Raw genomic sequence first — 19,471 nt, 5'->3', positions numbered from 1 at the left:
TTGTGTCTGTTAGTTTTCCTGGCACTGCTTTTTGCCATTCTCTCCTGGGTCCTCTCTTCCTCTTTCTTGATTTATTCCCTTATCCTGATGGAGCACATCTTGAAGTAAGGGTGTATGAATAGTAGGCATCTTTATTTTACCCTTGCACATAATTGGTAGTTAACTAGCAGGGCCAGCTTCCTAGGTGTACATGTGAGGCCTCCTGCTAAGAGGATCCCACACTTGGTATAATGCTCTGTTGCTGCCATCTTGATATTTGTAATTTTTGAACAGGGACCCCCCCCCCCCCATTTTGTTTTTTGTCCTTTGAGGCATTTTATTTGCACATATGTATTACATCCCTAGAAAAAGAATCCCAGGATTTTCCCTCCTGTGTGCTTTCATCTTGCTTCTTCATGGTCCATGATGCCCGCTGAGGTTGTCAGTACAATGAAACCAAACTGACGGGACAGAAGCAAGTTGTTCTGCCATTTTTCTAGAACTTTGAGTTGCATATTAAATCGGGGGCTGATTACTCCACACTTGTTCAACCTGCCTGTGAGGTTCACAACAATTTTCCCAGCTCTGTGGTCATCAATAATTTCAAATTCACCAATGTAACCATGCTTCATCATCACAGTCAGAAACTGGACGATGGCTTTGGAGGATGGCCTAATAAGAACCTGGCGTTTGCCTCTCTTTTCTGCATTGTTGATACTCTTCAGAGCATCAGCCAGGACATTCATGTGCACCATTATGGCGGCACAGACCGATGGCGGAAAAAGGGATCCCATATTTTTATTTTTCACTGAGCCTCACAAATTATGTTGCTGGTCCTGTTGGCTAGATATATAAACCTAGGTTGAAATAATTGTCCCTCATAATTTTGATGTCATTGCTCCACTGTCTTCTAGTATCCAGTGTTACTACTGAGAAGTCAGATCCATCCCGGGTCCTTTTTTAAATAAAAAAAAAAAATTGATTTCAGAGAGGAAGGGAGAAGGAGAGAGAGAGAGAGAAACATCAATGATGAGAGAGAATCACTGATTGGCTGTCTCCGGCATGCCCCACACTGAGGGCCAAGCCCACAACCTGGACATGTGCCCTGATCAGAATGGAACCATGACCTCCAGGTTCATAGGTTGTTGCTCAACCACTGAGCATGCTGGCCGGTCGGTTCCTTTTGTACTGTTTGTCTCTATCTTTTTCTCTGGGGAAGCGCTTACTAGCCTCTTTTTAGCTTAATGAATTCAAATTTAATGATTGGATTGGATATTTTTTTTCTTGTCCTGTATACCTGGTGGGCTCTTTCAATCTTCAGCCTTCTATCTTTAGTATGAAGAAGATTTCCTATATTATTATTTTTCATAATTTTCTTTTTTCTATGGTTTCTCTTTATGGAACTCTTATTATTTAGATACTAGACTTTCTGGATTGATACTCTCATTTTATTATCTTATTTTCTTATTGTCTATTTATTTGTTTTTGTGCTACTTTCTGGGATTTTTTTCCTTTATTTTCCGTTGTCTCTATGAAATCTATTATTTCAGGCATCATATTTTATATGACCATATTTTATATGACCTATCAAGTAGTCCCTCTTAGTTTCTGATTATTTCCTTTTTGTAGCTTCTTGTTCTTTTGTTATGGAAGTACTGTTTTTTTTCTTATCTTTCTGACTGTATTAATGATAGATTTTTGGGGGAAGCATTCTCTGCTCCCTCTAGTTTATGTTTACTCTGTGCTCTTCATCATTTATTCTTTGCCTTTCCTGTCATGGACTTGCTTCGGTTATCTCCTGATCCTTGGCTCTCCATTTATGTGGAGGAGGAGTAATAAAAAGCTGATCGGAGTGGGTGTCTGTGGTATATTTTCATTTATGTACGGATGAGAGTTGGACATTTTTGGGGGGAAGCCCCTAATGTCAGCATCCACAAATCTTTTCTTTCTGGTACCTTGATTTCTCCAGAGAGAAAATCCTAAAATATCCCTAGCCACAGGCATGTGACAGAGAAAGAGAGGAATGGTATTTCACTATTGGTTGTATGGACAATCACTGAATGCCCCTATTTCCAGAAGCATGCCTCATGCTTTCTTTCCATTGTGCTTGGTATTGCCCACTTCAGAAGACACTGTGATTCATATTCTTGAGACAATAAATCTGTAATTACCTGTGGTGAGGGAAGGAGATGGGCTGGTGTAATGTAATCTTTAACTTACCATCGGGTCTTTAGCCCCAAGCTAGTCCTCAGGTATCCATGATGCCCTCTGCATTCAAGCTCTGAGTCTTTCCTGAGTTTTGCAGAACAGATTGACTTGTTTCTCATCAGCAAACTGTCTTTGCCTCCTATCAGGGCAGGTGGATTTACGCTTTCTCTCTTTGGCTAAATGAGTTTCATAGCTCTATCCATTTTTAATTTTCTTAAACTTGGTGACATCTATTGTCAGCTTTCATCCCTGCTCCTGCCTTTTTTCTCTTTCTGATTTAATACATTTTTATTCCTTTATTTATATATATTAATGGTATTTTAGAAGGATATAGAGACACCTTTTTTTGTTTGTTTAGCACATTGAAATAGAATTCTTAACTAACCATCTAGAGTCTTTCTCATACTCTAATTCTATGTCAAAATTGATGTTGGCAATGAAGTGGTATGAGGAGTATCCAAAAATGGGGAAAACTAATAAAGAGAGAAAAAGAATGCTATTGTTTGACAAGGAATGTTCTTAGATATATAAATAGATTTTTAATACCAAGGGCAGATGGCGGACTTTTTTTTTCTTTTGAAAGTTATCCAGCTTTCTAGTTTTTGGAAAATCTAAGTGTTCAAGTGTCAATGTGAAAGAAAACAAATCCTGCTCATTTGTATGAGAGAAAAAGGGGAAAAATATGCTCAGAATTGGGGGGTTGGGGTCTGGATTGGTTTGAACAGAACTTTCTATCTCTGGAATTCTGTGTAAATTCATTTAAAAAATTATTCATAGAGGGAAAAACTCTTCAATAAAAACTGACAAAAACTTGACAAAAGAAGGGTTAAAATGAGAATTATGGACTAACATCTTCAATTTACTTTGAAATATACTTAAAAATAAGAAGAATGTATAGAGAAAAGGATAGATGTGTGATAAAGCAACTAGAGTAAAATAGTGCTGAATAATCTAGGTGGTAAGTATATGTGTATACACTAAAATTATTTCAACTTTATTGTGTGTTTGAAAATTTCCATAGTATAATGTGGGGAGACGGGGGAGAGATGAGGATTATGGTGATAGAGAGACAAAGGTGAGTGAATCAATAATTCTAGACATAAATTGACCATCAAAGCGAGCCCAGAGACAACACTGTCACTCAGATTTTCTTGAAGAAAATCTATGTGTATACTTTAAGAATTTTACCTTCAAGGACTGAAGTATGATCTTGCCCCTTTGTGACACTTGCCCTTCTATAAACCTAAAATTAATACAGGGACTAAATTCCTCTCAAAACTAGACTTTCCCAAATCATGGCCAGGACATTCAACAAGGAAGTGATATTGATTTTAATTGCCATGGTAGAAGGTCAAATCCCCAATGTACTGATCAAGGAAAATGTATTTTGAATCGCCCACTTTATCATCACATAATATCTAACTTTGTAGTTTCAGTTGGCAAGTTCTGAGGACTAGAGTCTAATGTTAATGAAGTCCAAGGAGAATTGGCCAAATAGCCTTTAGCCCGAAGTAGTGTAATTCTGACTTGATATCAGAACAATGGGTCCAATCATTACAAAGATCAGTTGTTTCATATAAAACCAATATCCAATGGCGCCAAACAACCCTGATCCTAGAGTTATCCACTAGCAACTGTGCCCTTTGTGACAAAGGGGAACTGAGAGCAAGTTTATCTCAAACGTACTTATCACCACTTTTGGAAAAAACAATCAACTTATGGCTGTAGATGTTTGATGGGATTAACCTTCCATGTGTATATTAGCTCATCTGGGTAGTAAACAATTTTCCTTTTAGAAGGAGAATATTTTAATAAAATGCTTTGGAAGTTGACAGTATTATTGAAAGAATTCAGAAATATTACCACAGGGAAGAGATTCCATACAAACAAAAATATTAAGTGAACATGTTCATCCATTGTATACATTCATATATTGTTCTCATGTTGAAAGATGCTGCTGCTGTTATTTGGGATATTGTGTGTAAAGTGACTTGGCAATGAGCATTATTGTGTGCTGTTATCACGGGGCTTCAAAAGATGCCGTAACTGCTGGGCCGATGTTTACACTGATATGAGACTATTCATTAGAGAATAACCCCCTGAGAACTGTCTGAACATGTTGATATCTGCCATCCCTCACAGAAAACTCTTTCACCTTTCTTGAATTTGATTTTTTTTTCAGACTTCAGGAGCCCCAGTGAATAATAATAAAAAAAGTTGTTTGAGCATTCAAATACGGTATATTTTGAAGGATCTTTGTGGCTATTATAACTGTTTATCAGAAGGAACTACTTACATGTTGGAAGTTGAAGGAAGCTTGGTTGCTTTAGTACAACCCCCTTATTTTATAAATGAAGAAATGGAACTCCAAGGATGTGTGTGACTTGTTTGGGATTGTGGAAGAAGTCAATAGTACCAGCATAGGTGCCATATACCAGCTCTCTGGTCACTGATTGGCAGTTTTTTCTCTTCACAGTGCTGTTCAAGACAGAATTTCTGTCTTGGATTGGAAAATGTCTCTGCTGAGTTGTTTGTGAATCATTTATTTGACAGAGCTTTCTAAGCCCCAAATTAAAAAATAGTTTTGCTCATACTTGTTAGAAAAACAAAAAGCTTTCAAAAAGTGATAGCTACAATGACAAGAAGACCTTTGAGACAGCATGGATGGACCTAGAGAGCATTATGCTAAGCAAAATAAGCCAGTCAGATAAAGACAAGTATCACATGATCTCACTTACATGTGGAATCTAATGAACAAAATAAACTGATGAACAAAAAAGGTCCAGAGACATTGAAGCATGCAATAGACTGACGTATTTTAGAGGGAAGTGTGCATGTTGGGGGTTTGGTGGGGGGGCGGGGAACGAGGGGCAGGGGAAGAGATTAACAAATGAATTTATATGCATAGCCCATGGACAGAAAAATAGTGTAGGGAAGGCCTGGAGAGGGGATGAGTGCAGTGGAGGGAGAAGATATTCATCACCATTAGTCATCAGGGGAATGTAAATAAAAACCACGGTGAGATACCACTACATGCCCACTGAAACAGCTTAAATTGAAAAAGACTAACATTACACACACCAGGTTTAGGCGAGGATGTGGAACAAGTAGAATTCTCTTCCCTGCTCCTGGAAGGTAAATCACTTGGAAACCTTCTTGGCAGCTCTATATCAAGTTAGATAACACTGTGTAGTGTGTTTACCCAAGAGGAATGAAAGCTTATGTACAGGTAAAGGTTTGCACACAAATGAGTATAGCAGTTTTATTGGTAATAGTCAAAACCTGAAAAGGATCCCTATGTCCATCTGCAGATGAATAGATAATTAGATTTTATCCATGCCAAGCTATGTCTAGGTCCCAACCCCTGATACTTATGAATAGGCCTTGAGATAATGGAAAAAACACATATTGGTGTCCTCCCCTGATTCCTGGCATAGAGGAATCCTAATCATTGCAATTTCCTAAGTGATAAAAGCACTAGGTACATCCTGTGTTCTAATATTTGGTCTCTGCCCCTGGTTCCTGACACTTAGCTCCTAAATCCCTGTAATTTCCTGGATGATAGAAGCATCTTATTTTTTAAAACTATATTTTTATTGATTTCAGAGAGGAGGAAGGGAAAGGGAAAGAGAAATGGAAATCATTGAGAGAGAATCATTGATTGGCTGCTTCCTGCATGCCCCTATTGGGGATCCAACCTGAAACCTGGGCATGTGCCCCGACCTGGAATCCAACCGTGACTTCCTGGTTCATAGGTCGACACTCAATCATTGAGCCACACAGGCCAGGCAGGAGTGTCTTTTTGTGGTTCTAATGAGATGACTCTTGGTGGGCTCCTGGATGGGTCACCAGAGAGACCAAGACATGATTAGCAGCTTGAGATTTTCAGCCCCACCCCCCATTCTCCAGAGAGGAGAGAAGGGCCAGAATGGAGTTAACGATCTATCATGCCTAAAGGATGAAGCCTCCATAAAAATCCAAAAATTTTTGAGAGAGCTTTTGGGTTGGTGAACACGTGGAAATGGGGAAAGAGTGGTGCTTTTGGAGAGCACATGGCAGCTCCATGCCCTTCCCACATTCCTGGCTCTGCACAGGTCTTCTATCTGATGCTCACCTGTATCCTGTATCATATCCTTTTTTTTTTTTTAAAGAGTGTTTTTATTGATTTTTGAGAGAGACTAAGGGAGGGAGGGAGGAAGAGAAAGAGAGAGAAACATTGATGTGAGAGAGTAACATAGATCGGCTGCCTCCTATATCTCCCCTCCCTCCCTGCCAATCCCACCCAGGGATCGAGCCTGAAACCAGATATATGCCCTGACTGAGAATCAAAGCAGATGGGAAGATGCTCAACCAACTGAGCCACAGCCACCAGGGCTTATCATATCTTTTCATAATGAACTGGTAAGCAGTACGCAAACAGTGTTCTTGAGTTCTGTGAACTGCTTCTCTATCCTCAGAAATTGGGCCAGGCTGTTAGGGTCTCATAGGCAGTGTGAACCCCACCTCCCTGCAATTCCTTTATTCAAAGCTCTGATTAAGGACACAATTATACTATGGTGTTGAGGGCTGGAGCAGTATGGGAAGGGAACAGAAGTTTAAAGCTCTTTATGAAATGTCATCTTGTGAAATATGACTGATATATATATATATATATATATCTTGTGAAATATATCTGATATATATATATAATATTTTATTAATATTCTATCATCTCTATCTCTACCTCTACCTCTACCTCTTCCCCTACCCCTACCCCTACCCCTTTCTTTTTCTTAATTCTGTGCTGGGCCTGAGACTCCAACTCAGGAGGAGCCCCCTGCCCTAAAATTCCTCATCCAGGGAAAGGAGGCATGTGGGTTTAATGCTGTTTAAATCTCCACCTGACCTAAGCAGAAGGGCCTTCTTGCTCATGCACAGTCCCAACCAGCTCATATCAGCCAGCTGAGGATCTATGGCCAAAACTTTGGCCAATAACAGTGTGTGGATTGTTTGCATGTCACCTCTGCACATGTCCTTCAAGAGCTCATGGCTACAACTGTGGATTCAAAGACGCTGAACCATATTCCCTTTGTTCTCTACTAAGCAGCTGTAGCCAATCCGAGCATGGAATCCTCATCCTTTTCAAAAGAACTCAGCCTCCCCAAGTTGCTTTCAGTCTCTTACTAACCAGGCAATTCAAAGTACTTCTCTGGGAAGGGGAGCTCTCCAGTACCCAGTTCCTGGTTCTATAATTCAGCTTCTCACTACAGAGGTCAGCAGTAGAATGAATAAAGAGAGGGGGAGGGGAATACTGAGAGCTGGGAGTGTGAATCTAAGTCCACGTAAGATTCAGGTTTTACTCAGTTTCATTATGTAGCTGAATGCAGGCTGGGTGAAGCTCTTAATTGGCTGTGCTTGCTAATTGTTGACCTGGTTTTTGCATGAACCACAGTTCTGTTTCCAAAATCTGACCCATCTGATCTGTGTTGAAACTTGGAGGTTGAATTAGCAGGTACACAAGGAAAGCAGTAGGGTCCTCTTTTGAAATACATGAAGGTTTTCAGGACATAAGGTTTTTTTGCTTTTTAATTAAAAGAAAGGTATTCCTTCCCCCACCTCCACTTCTCCCTCCCCCCGCCCCCCGGCCCGCCCCCAAATTCATCACCAGTTTACAGAGAGGACTTCTGCCTCAGGGTTTTCTGAGTGTTAATATCCTAAGATGTTCTTTCTGTAGCCACACTTCCTTGGCTCAGCAACTGCCTGGTTTACTTGGATCCCTGAGCTGCTGGGAGCTGGCTGGTCCTGGAGAGATGAATATTAACTATGCTGACTCCAGGGAGCCAGCTGGAACCACAGACTCACCAAGAAGAGGTAGGGGAAGATAGTCTATCATTAATTAAAATGAATCTTTCTCTTGTTTGCAGGGAACTTTTCAAGATGTGGACACATGAAGGTATCTTGTGAGCCTCACAGTAGCCCCATGAGTTAAGTAGGAAAGTAATAGTCCCATTTCATAGATGAGAAAACTGAGGCTTGAGGACTGGCCTAAATTCATGTAGTTCTCAGAAGCAGAACTGGGAGTATAGTCCAAGTCTCCTGGTTCCTAGTGTCTACTTATTGAAACTCTGGCAAGTGGCCTAGAACTGCTGGTGGATCCCTTCCTAATTTCTCTTTCTCTCTTTTGGCTATGGAGGGTTATTCATGAGTAGCAATGGTATAGGATGCTACAAATTTTCTTCCCTAAAGGCACATGGAATAAAACCCCTTTTGTCTGTCACCACAGAGGCACAATGACTTTATAGCATTGGGAACCAAGCTTGATGGCCTGTTCTGCTCTGGGCCTAGCCCCCTTACTTTCCTAGGAGCAGTCTGAGGGCAACGGAGTGTCCGACACGAAGCCCAGGCTGGGCTAATCTGGAAGGCAGACAGCCCTTCGAAACCCACTCCAACCCACTGCAGGGGTGGGGAACCTTTTTTCTGCCAAGGGTCATTTGGATATTTATAACATGTAAATTTTTAACATACAAAATTATCAACTTAAAATTAGCCTGCTATATTTGGTCAGACATTTAATTAACTCACCCTGAATGCCTTAGCAGGGCCAGACCAAATGATTTCCTAGGCCTTATACAGCCCACAGGCCGGACGTTCCCCACCCCTGCATTAATGTCTATTGCTAGGGAGGTCACCCCCTTTCTAGATATTATCATTCCTGGCATCATTTCTACAGTTCACCTTCTCCAAGATGTTGGCTAATTTTTAATTTTTAGAATTTTGTTCTTGGCTCAACCCTAGCAATGGGTTTTGTATAAATGAGAAAGTGGACTCAGATTCAGATTTCTTTTCTGACCTAAGTCAGATGGTGAATCCACAAAATGCAGTGCTTCTGAATGTCATCAATCCCTTCAGGAGGATCATGACCATCAAGGGGAAAGAAACAAACTGTTGCTGACATCAACGAGGTTGTCACACCAGGCCTGCCAGGCAGCTGATTCTATCTCACACTGAAAGGCAAAAGAGCTGAGTGAACTCCTACAGGGCTGAGATCCTGTTTTAATCCAGGTTGAATCTCCCCCGCTAGGGTCACCCACCTTGCCTAAACTGCCTGCAGGTGAGCAGTGTGTCGAGTGGGCTTCACCCAACAGAGAGAGGGGAAGAGTCTCCCCATAGGACAAGGAACCGAAGGGAGCCACAATGAAGGCGGTGCTAGCACTTAATTGAGCCCATTCTCAAAGCAGAAAAAAATAATTATAGGTCAAATTTAGAGGTCTGGGTGGAGGAGTAGGGTGGGGCAGACTTCAGCTGGCAGCTAGGGATGATTTCAGGTCATGTGGGGAGCTTTTAGCTGAATTATAGATGATACTTCAGTCCTATGAGCCGTAAAGACTTTGTGAGCCATATTGTTCAGAAGTTGGGACTTAATTAGTGTAGCTTGCTTACAGTTACTCAATGACAATCTTCCCTTTTATCTACACCCAGCCCAAGATTTATAAAGATGATGAGTAACAACTCACAGCTGTAAGACATAGGGTTTCTTGATTTCCCCCTTTCCTTTCCTGTAAAATAGAACTATCCCCAGAAGCTCTAATAGTCTCCATTTCTGTTATACCCCAAAGGATGAAATATGCTACTGTCTTATTCCAAGATATGACATATAGTTTTATATTTCAACAGGCAGTTTCTGGAATGGATTGCATTAAAATTGTCAACCTTATAGGGCCAAAAACAGCTTTAAAAAATCCTCCTATAAATTTCTTTCTTGACTTATATTTGAAAAAAGAAATGCTAGGGCAGAGGTGGCACTAAAAAAAAAAAAAAAAGCTCAGGAAAATTCACTGAATTTTTCCCCTTTGCCCCATGCTTATTTTCATGTCTTAGTGTGTTTCAATGTACAACCATGTTGTTAATGTTTTCTGTTTGGTAAACAGAACATCTGTACCCCCTGCTCCTGATGTTCTCAGTCAGCCTGGCTATTAGCTAACAGGGAACTAGTTTGAACTGCAGAACTCAAGGTCACTTTCACTGCTCTTTCATTTGCATTTTCCATATAATTCACAGTGTTGATGCTCTCTCTGAAAACACCCTGCTTTAAATATATCAAGGCTTTCTCTCTGGGGCCCAAGACAAATAATACATCCCACACCACACAGAGTCCTACACTGGATTAGCACAATGATTCATACTTGGTGAGCTGTGTTCTGGGGCTCAAAGAGTGACATTCATTTATACCTTCAAAAATAATCCTCCAAGCCCTGATAAATTAGTCACCAGGCACTACTGGCTGCTGAATGGCCTACTTTGGCATCTTGCCTTCAGAGCTATAGGAGTCTTCATGTAACCTGGGCTTCTTCTGAGCTTTAGTAGGCCTGGGCTACACAGTTGTGCTGGTTCTGAATTCTACCTGAGAGGAACGTCTCCAGAGGTTAGAGAGAGGTGTGTGGGGCCCCCTCCTCTTAGTGGGGCTCTTGCTGCTCCCAGAGAGGATATGTGACAGTTATCCCTGTTTAGTTAATAGCACTTGATGAATGATGCACAAGAGGTCATGACTTCTGTAGCCTTGCCTCTCCCCTTTCTATAGTTGTCACTTCCTGTCCCCAAACTTCCCCCATCTGCATCTTCACTTGGAAGTAGTTGTCACTTTTCTATTCACTATATATATATATTTTTTCCTGAAGTGGTTTTGTTAGATAATTTATTTTTATGTTTTTCTTCTACATTAGCTTGTTTTCTTTTTTAAAAAAATATTTTTATTGATTTCAGAGAGGAAGGGAGATGGAAAGAGAGATGAGAACATCAATGATAAGAATCACTTATCAGCTGCCTTCTGCACGCCCCCTACTGGGGATCGAGCCCACAACCCGGGCATGTGCTCTGGCTGGGACTCGAACCGTGACCTCCTGGTTCATAGGTTGACCCTCAACCACTGACCCACACCAGCCAGGGCTACATTAGCCTGTTTTCAGTTTTAATCTGTTGTTTTAAAACTTCAAGAAATTAGTAATAACAGTTGAATCCCTTTTCTAAGCCTTCCTTGGTGTGGTTTTTCCAGTCTCCAGGTTTCCACACTGGTCTACAGAGAGCATATTATACACATCAATGCTCTCACTTCCTTTCCTTACATGTAAGCAGGCACATTGTTGATTATTTTCCCTAAATAGAAAAATATGGTAAAAAATAATTAAAAATCTACAAGGAAGAAGAAATATGTTGGTGATGTCAACTGTTCCTTTGGATAAGTACATGTAAATGGACCTGACATAGTTAGGCTGTAAAAGAATATAAACAAAACAAAATTCCCAGCTCACCAGCTGCTGTAGATGGAAAGATTTAGGGGAAAGGGAATCATGTTGTGACAATGCAAGAAGTAAATAGAGGCCAAAAGTCTTGGACTGAACATAAGAGAAACATTGATGTGGTCTAGAACCTAAATTAATTCTTCCTAATCTTGGTTTCTTACCTACTGCCAATGAGTTTATGTAAAATTGCAAATAGCTAGTGAGAGTTTTGGGGACTTTGATCCTTGATATGCAATCTAAAGATTGAAAGATTACATTTTCTCTCTAATTAAATCTCTTCTAACCTTGTATGGAGTGCCTGTGAGGTGAGCAGGCAAGATTCAACCTGCTGTGTGGAGTAGATTCCCAGGAAGGCTGGGAGAGACCTGTGTGATCGTGACTTGCAGCAAGAGTTACTGAAACAAGGGCTACATATTTGTACAGTAAGCAGAAATGGAGAGTGAGACACACCATGTGCATTTTTTCCTGAGATGCTGATGGTTGATGTGAATACCCCTAAGGACAATTGCAGTCTACCAAGTTAACAATACTAGTAGCATCTGCATATAAATGGACAGTCCATTGCCAGAACCCGTATACCACAGCAGTAATGCAAAGTAAACAGTCCCAGGCACAAAATCATACTGTGACTAAGGCCCTAGGTAACATGTGGGTTCTAAGCCTTTTCATGAGCTAATTTCTCTTGGGAAGGATGTATGCAGGGTTCCAAGAGTTCTTCATATTCTCCTCTTTTTCTTCCCTTTGGTCTTAAGGCTAACTAAGGCTATTTGCTAACTAATTCTATTATGTTTTGTTTAACTAGTTCCCTTTGAGGAAGAGGAAGCCCTAAAGGGTTAAATTGCCCCTCAAGGTCACACAGCTAATTAGTAGCAGAGAAACATGCCTGCTACTATTCTGCCAAGTAGAGTGCTTTATACACTGGATGACTTTCTGTTGCTTTCCTTGTTTTCTTGCTGCAGTACATATGCTGCAAAGTGGAGATGAGGAAGAACTCTTCTTTTACATGAAATATTCCTTCCCTGTGCAGGAGCCTGGAGGAGTAGATAAAGCAGTCCCTCCCACCAGTGTGGTGACTTGAGGGGCACCAAAAATCACCATTTGCATTAGCTTCCTAGAGCTGCCCTAGCAAGTTACGTAACAAGTTATGGCCAACTGGGTGGCTTAAAACAACAGAGATTTATTCTCTCACAGTTCAGGAGGATAGAAGTCTGAAATCAAAATGTCTGAAGGCCCCAAGGAAGAATTCTTTCTGGCCTCTTCCAGCTTCTAGTGGTGGCTTCGATCCTTGGTGTGCCTTGGTTTGTAGCTGCATTACTCTAGTCTCTGCCTCCGTCGTCACATGACATTCCCCCTGTGTGTCTCTGTGTGTACGTTTCTGTCTCTTATAAGGACCTTCTCATTGGATTTAAAACCCATCCAAATCTAGGATGATATCATTTCAATTCTTACCTTGATTACATCTGCAAAGACCCTATTTCCAAGTGAGGTCACTTTCTGAGGTTTTGGGTGGACATGAATTTTGGAGGAACACTATTCAACCCACAGCATCATTGAATTCAGAAATAACAGTTAGTAAGTGGATACTAAATCTAAAGCATTGTATAGAAACGAGGAAATAATGTTTTTCTATTTATGAAACCTTGTGATGGTCTATTTCAAACTTGAACTTCGAAGTTAAAATTCTCCAGCAAAAGGCTGGAGGGTAATATTAAGCACTCAATACAGTTTTGGGAGAATAATATGTTTTTAGTGTGCTTTTCTGTGCCAGGCATTACATTCAATGATTGACTTGGACTATTTAATTAAATTCTTTCAAAATTCCCATAAGGCCTGTACCATCAATGGTCCCCACTTTACAAGTGGGGAAACTGAGGTTCAGAGACCTGAGCATGCTGGCAAACCTTATACTGCCAGGTGCTTAGTCTCTTGTTGCCTGCAGGACTCCACATCTCTCTGTATCTCCCCCTAACCCAGTGGTCGGCAAACTCATTAGTCAACAGAGCCAAATATCAACAGTACAATGATTGAAATTTCTTTTGAGAGCCGAAAACCGACTTCTGTGCATGGGCCACAAAGTTTCAATCGCACTGGATGTGAGCGCCTGCAAGTGGTATTTTGTGGAAGAGCCACACTCAAGGGGCCAAAGAGCCGCATGTGGCTCGCAAGCCGCAGTTTGCCGACCACTGCCCTAACCTGTAATGAAGAGCTATGACCACTGGATGTTGAAAATATCAGTAGTGGAGGATTCTAGATTTGATGGGGCTGATGACTTGGGATGGAGATATTGAGGTAAGAGCTGGTCATTGGAGGTAGACTGCTTGAGTTTAAACCCCTTGATCAACCATTATTTAATAACTGCGTATATTAGTTTCTTCTTGCTACTATTATAAATTATCAAAAATTTACTGGCTTAAAACAACACAAATTATTACCTTATAGTTCTGGAGTTCTAGAGCTGAGGTGTCAGCAGGCTGCATTTCTTCTGGAGGCTATAGGAGAGAATCTGTTCCTTGCCTTTTCCAGTTTCTAGAGTCCACCTGCATTCCCTGGCTTGTGGCCCCTTTCTCCAATCACTCCAACCTTGGTTTCCATTGACATACTAATCCTCCTGTCCCCCTCTTATAAGAACCCTTCTGATTACATAAGACTCTCCTGAAAAAATCCAGGATAATCTCCCCATTGCAAGATCCTTAGCTTAATCACACTTGGCAACGTTTCTTTGCCATGAAGGTGACCCATTCACAGGTTCTGGGGATTAGAGCACGAACATCTTTGGAGGACCATTATTCTGTCCACCGTACTATATTATTAGGGGTAAATTACTTAACCTCCTTAAGGTTCCCTTTTCTGCTCTAAAAAAAAGGGTGGGGTGCAAATAATAATACCAAATATATTGAATTATAATGAGGGTCAAATGAGATTATGATGAACACGTTGCCTGGAAAAGTAAAGGTAGCTGTATTCTTATCACTATTAGTTAAGTCATACACCAAGAGCTGTTGTCATGGACTAAGGTGACAGTTGTCTCCTTAAAGCAGGTGTGGGGGACCTTTTTTCTGTCAAGGACCATTTGGATATTTATAACATCATTCATGAGCCATATAAAATTATCAACTTAAAAATTAGCCTGCTATATTTGGTCAAACATTTAATTAACTCACCTCAAATGACTTGGCAAGGCCAGACCAAATGATTTCCCAGGCCTTATATGGCCCACAGGCCAGATGTTCCCCACTCCTGCCTTAAAGGAAGAGACATATAGGACAGAGACCAGGAGGATTCCCAAATGCAAAGCTTTTGTTTTCTCTTCCTGTGGAGAAAACACACATGTTCCTGGCATCATCAATAGGTGACAATGCACATGGCATATTGCCAGCCAGGGATGGTCCTCCAAACTTTGGGGTTCAGAGTTTTTATTGGGGCTCCATTACATAGGCATGATTGATTGGTAGCTCAAGTGGTAGATATCAGGCTCCAGTCTCCAGCTCCTTTGTGTGTCACCTAAAACCCCAACCCTAAATCACATCATTGGTCTTCCTGGCATGGCCAGTCCCCAGCCTAAACAAAATCACCCCTATAGGGATCATCTCCTAGAAGCCCGGGGCAAAGCCCAGTCTTTCTGGGCAGGGTTAAATTCCTTACTACAGTGTCCTATGGAGCTAAATGAATCAACCAAGGTCACATGGCTCAGACAAAATATCTAAATTATGAAAACTCAGTAATTCTTCAAAGTATCTAATAATCAGTACAGAATATAGTATAATGGTTAAGAGTTTGGATTCTGGACTCAGACTGCAGAGTTAAGCTACTGCCCTTTCATTTACTGCTCTGGACCTTGGGCAAGTTCCCAACTTCTTTGTGCCTCAGTTTCCTCATTCATAAAATGGGGACAATAAAAAACCCAACTCAAAGAGTCAATATTTATAAAACACTTAAAACTGTATCTAGCACATTTTATGTCCTCAATAATCTTAACTTTTAATATCATTAAGCAGAAAAAAATATATAAATAAATCAGAAAACAATTTATCTATAATCTTTTTCCCAACTAATTGATAGCTAATAATGTTTCCAAACCTTTTCTATTCATAAACAACAATAAGCAAATTATATCCTATATAGCCTATCATTTCATTTTCACCTAAGATTTTCATCAACAGGTGTGTTTTTTAAATTTTTAAATGCATAAGAACCTTTGAAATTATGTAAATATTGAATGAATGTGAAATAGCTAAGTAACCAAATGACCACATTTTGGGGTTGCACAAGCCTGAATTATGTGAGCAGTTGAAAGCCACCTGGGTTAGAGAGTCTGGAAAAGACCTTTTGATTTGTGTAAAGTCATAATAACAAATGTTTGTCCCACACACAGTCCTGCTCCAGCTCTCTGATTCTTTCATCACATGGGAGAATAGTATTTTGTCAGGAAACATGGCTTTCCTGATGTCGAGGAAGAAAAACAACCCTGTGGAAATTTCTGCTCACCTCGGTGCAAATTTGCAGTTTTCCACTTGTGAAGCAGTGAAACATTGGTGTTAGCTGTCATTCCTAGAACTGGAAAGAGTTATATGTAAAAAAAACAAACAATGATGTTCAATTAAGGGAAAAGATGATCAAGTTCCTACTACACGCCAGGCACTGGGCTGGTCACTCGGAGGGAAACAAAGTCAGGGAGACATCATCTTGGGTCTCTAGGGGCCCCCAGCCTAGCAGGACCCATGCATGCACAGGGCATGACAAATGACATGCTAAACAGATGTTCAGCCTCGGGACGCGGAGCTGCATCTGAAGAAGCATTTAATTCTGACGGGGGGACACGAACGTGAGGACACTGAAGCTCTGTCCTTAATGACTTCTGGGGGCAGCTGATGGGGGAGGGCACCTACTCCATGTAGGATGAAAGCCTGGCACCACCTGGGTATCAAAGATTGGTTATAGAAATAAAGAATTACTGAGTCAACACTGACAAGACATGTGGTCACCTGCCATGGAGAGTGGCCCAGTCGCAGGAGTTTTCCTTCTCATTCAGGTGAGACATATGAGTGTATGTTTGGGGCGGGGAAGAGGAGGCAGGTGGAAGAGTCATGGCATGAGCTGACAGAAATGACTGCTTCCCCACCCTTCATTTCGGGTAGAGAGCTAATTGAGTAAACTGATAATATCCAGCATTACAGTACTGCTTAACCTTTCAGGAGATCATGAGCATGATCTGTACTCTGAGCAGCCTCATGGGAGCATTAGGGAGGGTGACATTAAACCCAATGAGGCTGGCGGGGCCCAGAGTCATGGCATGAGCTGATGTCAGGATCATGATCTTCCCAACTGCTTATACTTCATCTCAGAGTTCTGGATTTCTTTCTCTTTTTCTTTTCTTCTCTCTCTTTTTTTAATGGGCAAGAGTCTTTAAATTGCATGGCATGCTGGCACCATTTACATTTTAAGAGGCTTAAATTTTTAATTTTCTTTTCCATCTCATTGGAACATTTTAGCAAGTTGCACTGCTTTTATTACAGCACATTCTGCACCTATCGTACCCCTTTGATCCTAACACCCGCAGAGCCTGGACTTTCGGGAACTCAGTAAAGATAATGAGAGGTCCAGTGAGTAGAGAACAGTCCATCCAGAAGAAGTGGGCCAGAACCCTCACCTTGTGGGACCCATCAAAGAAGGAGATGGCAGACCATGGATTTGGGTTACTGGATTCCAACAGCGCAAGTGCTCCCGGTTTACCTATCCTGCCCTCTGCAGCTGAAGGCATTTCCTAGCTTCTGTACCCCCAAGTATTATCAAAGAGCAGTGCCCCTCCCCTGGCCTCAGATCCCTGAGTTGCATTAGGCTGTATGTCAGCGCATTCCATGGCTGATGCTGATGGTACCAAACTACCAATTTCCATTGGAGTGTTGATCTCATTAGAGTTCAGGAGGAACAGATAGTGGCTCCATTAAAATGGCCTAACTGTTTTTGGTTTCACCCTTAAGAAACTGTTTTATTGGCTTGTTTCCCTTGAGACCAAATATTTTCCTGCAGTAGGAGCAGAGAAAATTCATAACTTCTGGAATATGGAACAACTGGGCAGATAATTTGGAAGGATTTCTCCCTTTTCCAAGGTTCTTCTTGGAAGAGAATCTCTCTCACCTCAGTGGGCCTGATTCCTGTATCCTAAACATTGCCTGAACTTACTGACTTCTGGGTCTGTCTATTAAAGGGGTGATCAGCAACCAAACTGGACATTAAAAGACCTGAGTGCTTAGTGAATTTCACGTCAGGTGACCTTTCTCCTATGATTGTTCAGCTTGTCTCTGCTCAGTCAGAAATAAGCTGAGCTAGTTTTTCTACTCTGTTCTAGGACCTTGACTGGGAGAGGCAAGTCAACTCCACAGGAGGTTTCTCTGGCAGAATAAATACCCAGATGAGTTTTTTAACTCCAGATCTTATACAAACAATGAAATAATTTGGAAGTGTCTAAAACCACACTCTGTAATAGTGATTACTTTCAGGTTTTATATTATATGTGGTGAATAATTATAAATATAAAATGAGTTCTTTTAAAAAATATCAATTTGTCTTCACTAAGAAATTGGCTTAAATTCTTAATTAGTGTCAACAAGGAAAGAGTCTGGCCTGGAATTTGTGTCTCCTCTGGGTCTGGGGATATTTTTGTCGGTTTGATTGGTTGCCCCATATTGGCTTGTCCCAGGATATCTGGGAAGGAGTATTCATTTCTTGGATTTAGGCTTTGTAGGAGTGACTCCTTTTTCTTTGCTTCTGCAAATGTGTCAAGTACATTTCAAATAATGGATCTTTGTCAATTGACTCCCATAGGAGGCTTTGTTTCTTTTCAAAATTCTCTTAATACTTCATTGTATGTTTTATTAGTCAATAATCATAATTAATAATAAAAGCTATTGCTACTACATGTTGAATGCCAAGAAACTATGTTTATGGCATTTTAGAAATAATCTCATAAGGTGCATGTCATTGTCCTTTATCCAGTCATATGGTCACTGAGCAGTGGAGATGGAATCTGAACTCAAGAGAAGCTATTGGCCATTGCCTCGGGTGGCTGAGGGAGGCTCCCGGCAACTTGACTCCTCTGGGCTGGGGTTCTCTGTGGTGGCCTCTCTGTGGTGTGATCTATGATCACCTTGTGCTTTGCCAAGGGAAGGGATATTTTAAACCACTGAGGAGGAAAAAACGACTTCTTCCTGGACACTCCAAATGAATTGAATCATTTCCAGGTCTAACATCCTGTGGGTTACTACACATCTTCCTTGATTTTTTTTTTTTTTTTTTCAGTTGTCCTCAGTTGCCTTAAAAAAAGGAATCTGGTTCTCCAAGAAAAATTGAATCATCATGACTGATAAAAGTAAGAGTCAGTAAAATAGTTTTATATAAAAAAGTCTGTTCTAGACTTGGTTCTGTCATATGATAATTGTTTTTTAATTTGTAATTATGAATATTATTGTAGATGAGCCATTAACTGCTTCTTTATGTCAATGCACAGTGGTTGGTACAAAGTAGATATATACTCTGTTATATAATCTGTTATCTCAGCATTCGTTCACTCACCAAACATGTGTTGAGGGCCTCTCTGTGCCTGGCATTGTGCCACGGACTGGCATGCAACAATGATGCTGAGATCACAATATTCCAAGTCAGCTGGCTTACATTCAGATCTCTCTCTGCACCACACTAATTGTGAAGCTTGGAAATTTTCTCATCCAACAATGTGAGCTAATCAGAGGGCCTATTTCATAAGACTGTTAGGAGGATTGAATAAAGTTTATATAAGGCCCTTACCATAGTGCCTGGCCCATTGTAAGTGTTCAGTAAGGGAAGACCAAGGGGAGATAATTTATTTCAACAAGCATACGTGTACACACACACATATTTGTACATGGGGGATAGTAATGTTTAATATTGGGGAGAAGAAGGGTGAGTATTTTATCTAAAATTATTTTTATTGAGCTAAACAATACATCTATAGCACACAATCAAGGGAAGTAAAA

At 40.8% G+C, this 19,471-nt stretch overlaps 1 protein-coding gene across 1 annotated transcript; it reads right to left on the bottom strand.

Moving 5' to 3' along the window:
* Window positions 1–315: 315 nt before the first annotated feature.
* Window positions 316–734, bottom strand: LOC307107368 (small ribosomal subunit protein uS8-like; the record flags this gene model as incomplete). Its single annotated transcript, XM_079784623.1, has 1 exon — window positions 316–734. The coding sequence occupies one exon, from the start codon at window positions 732–734 to the stop codon at window positions 381–383; it is 354 nt and encodes a 117-aa protein (XP_079640749.1). The 3' UTR covers window positions 316–380.
* Between the last annotated feature and the right edge of the window lie 18,737 nt (window positions 735–19,471).

Source organism: Cnephaeus nilssonii (assembly GCF_951640355.1).
Source record: "Cnephaeus nilssonii genome assembly, chromosome: 11".
Taxonomy (NCBI): domain Eukaryota; kingdom Metazoa; phylum Chordata; class Mammalia; order Chiroptera; family Vespertilionidae; genus Cnephaeus; species Cnephaeus nilssonii.
Note: the sequence above shows the minus strand (reverse complement) of the source record. Positions and strands in the feature narration are given on the sequence as shown.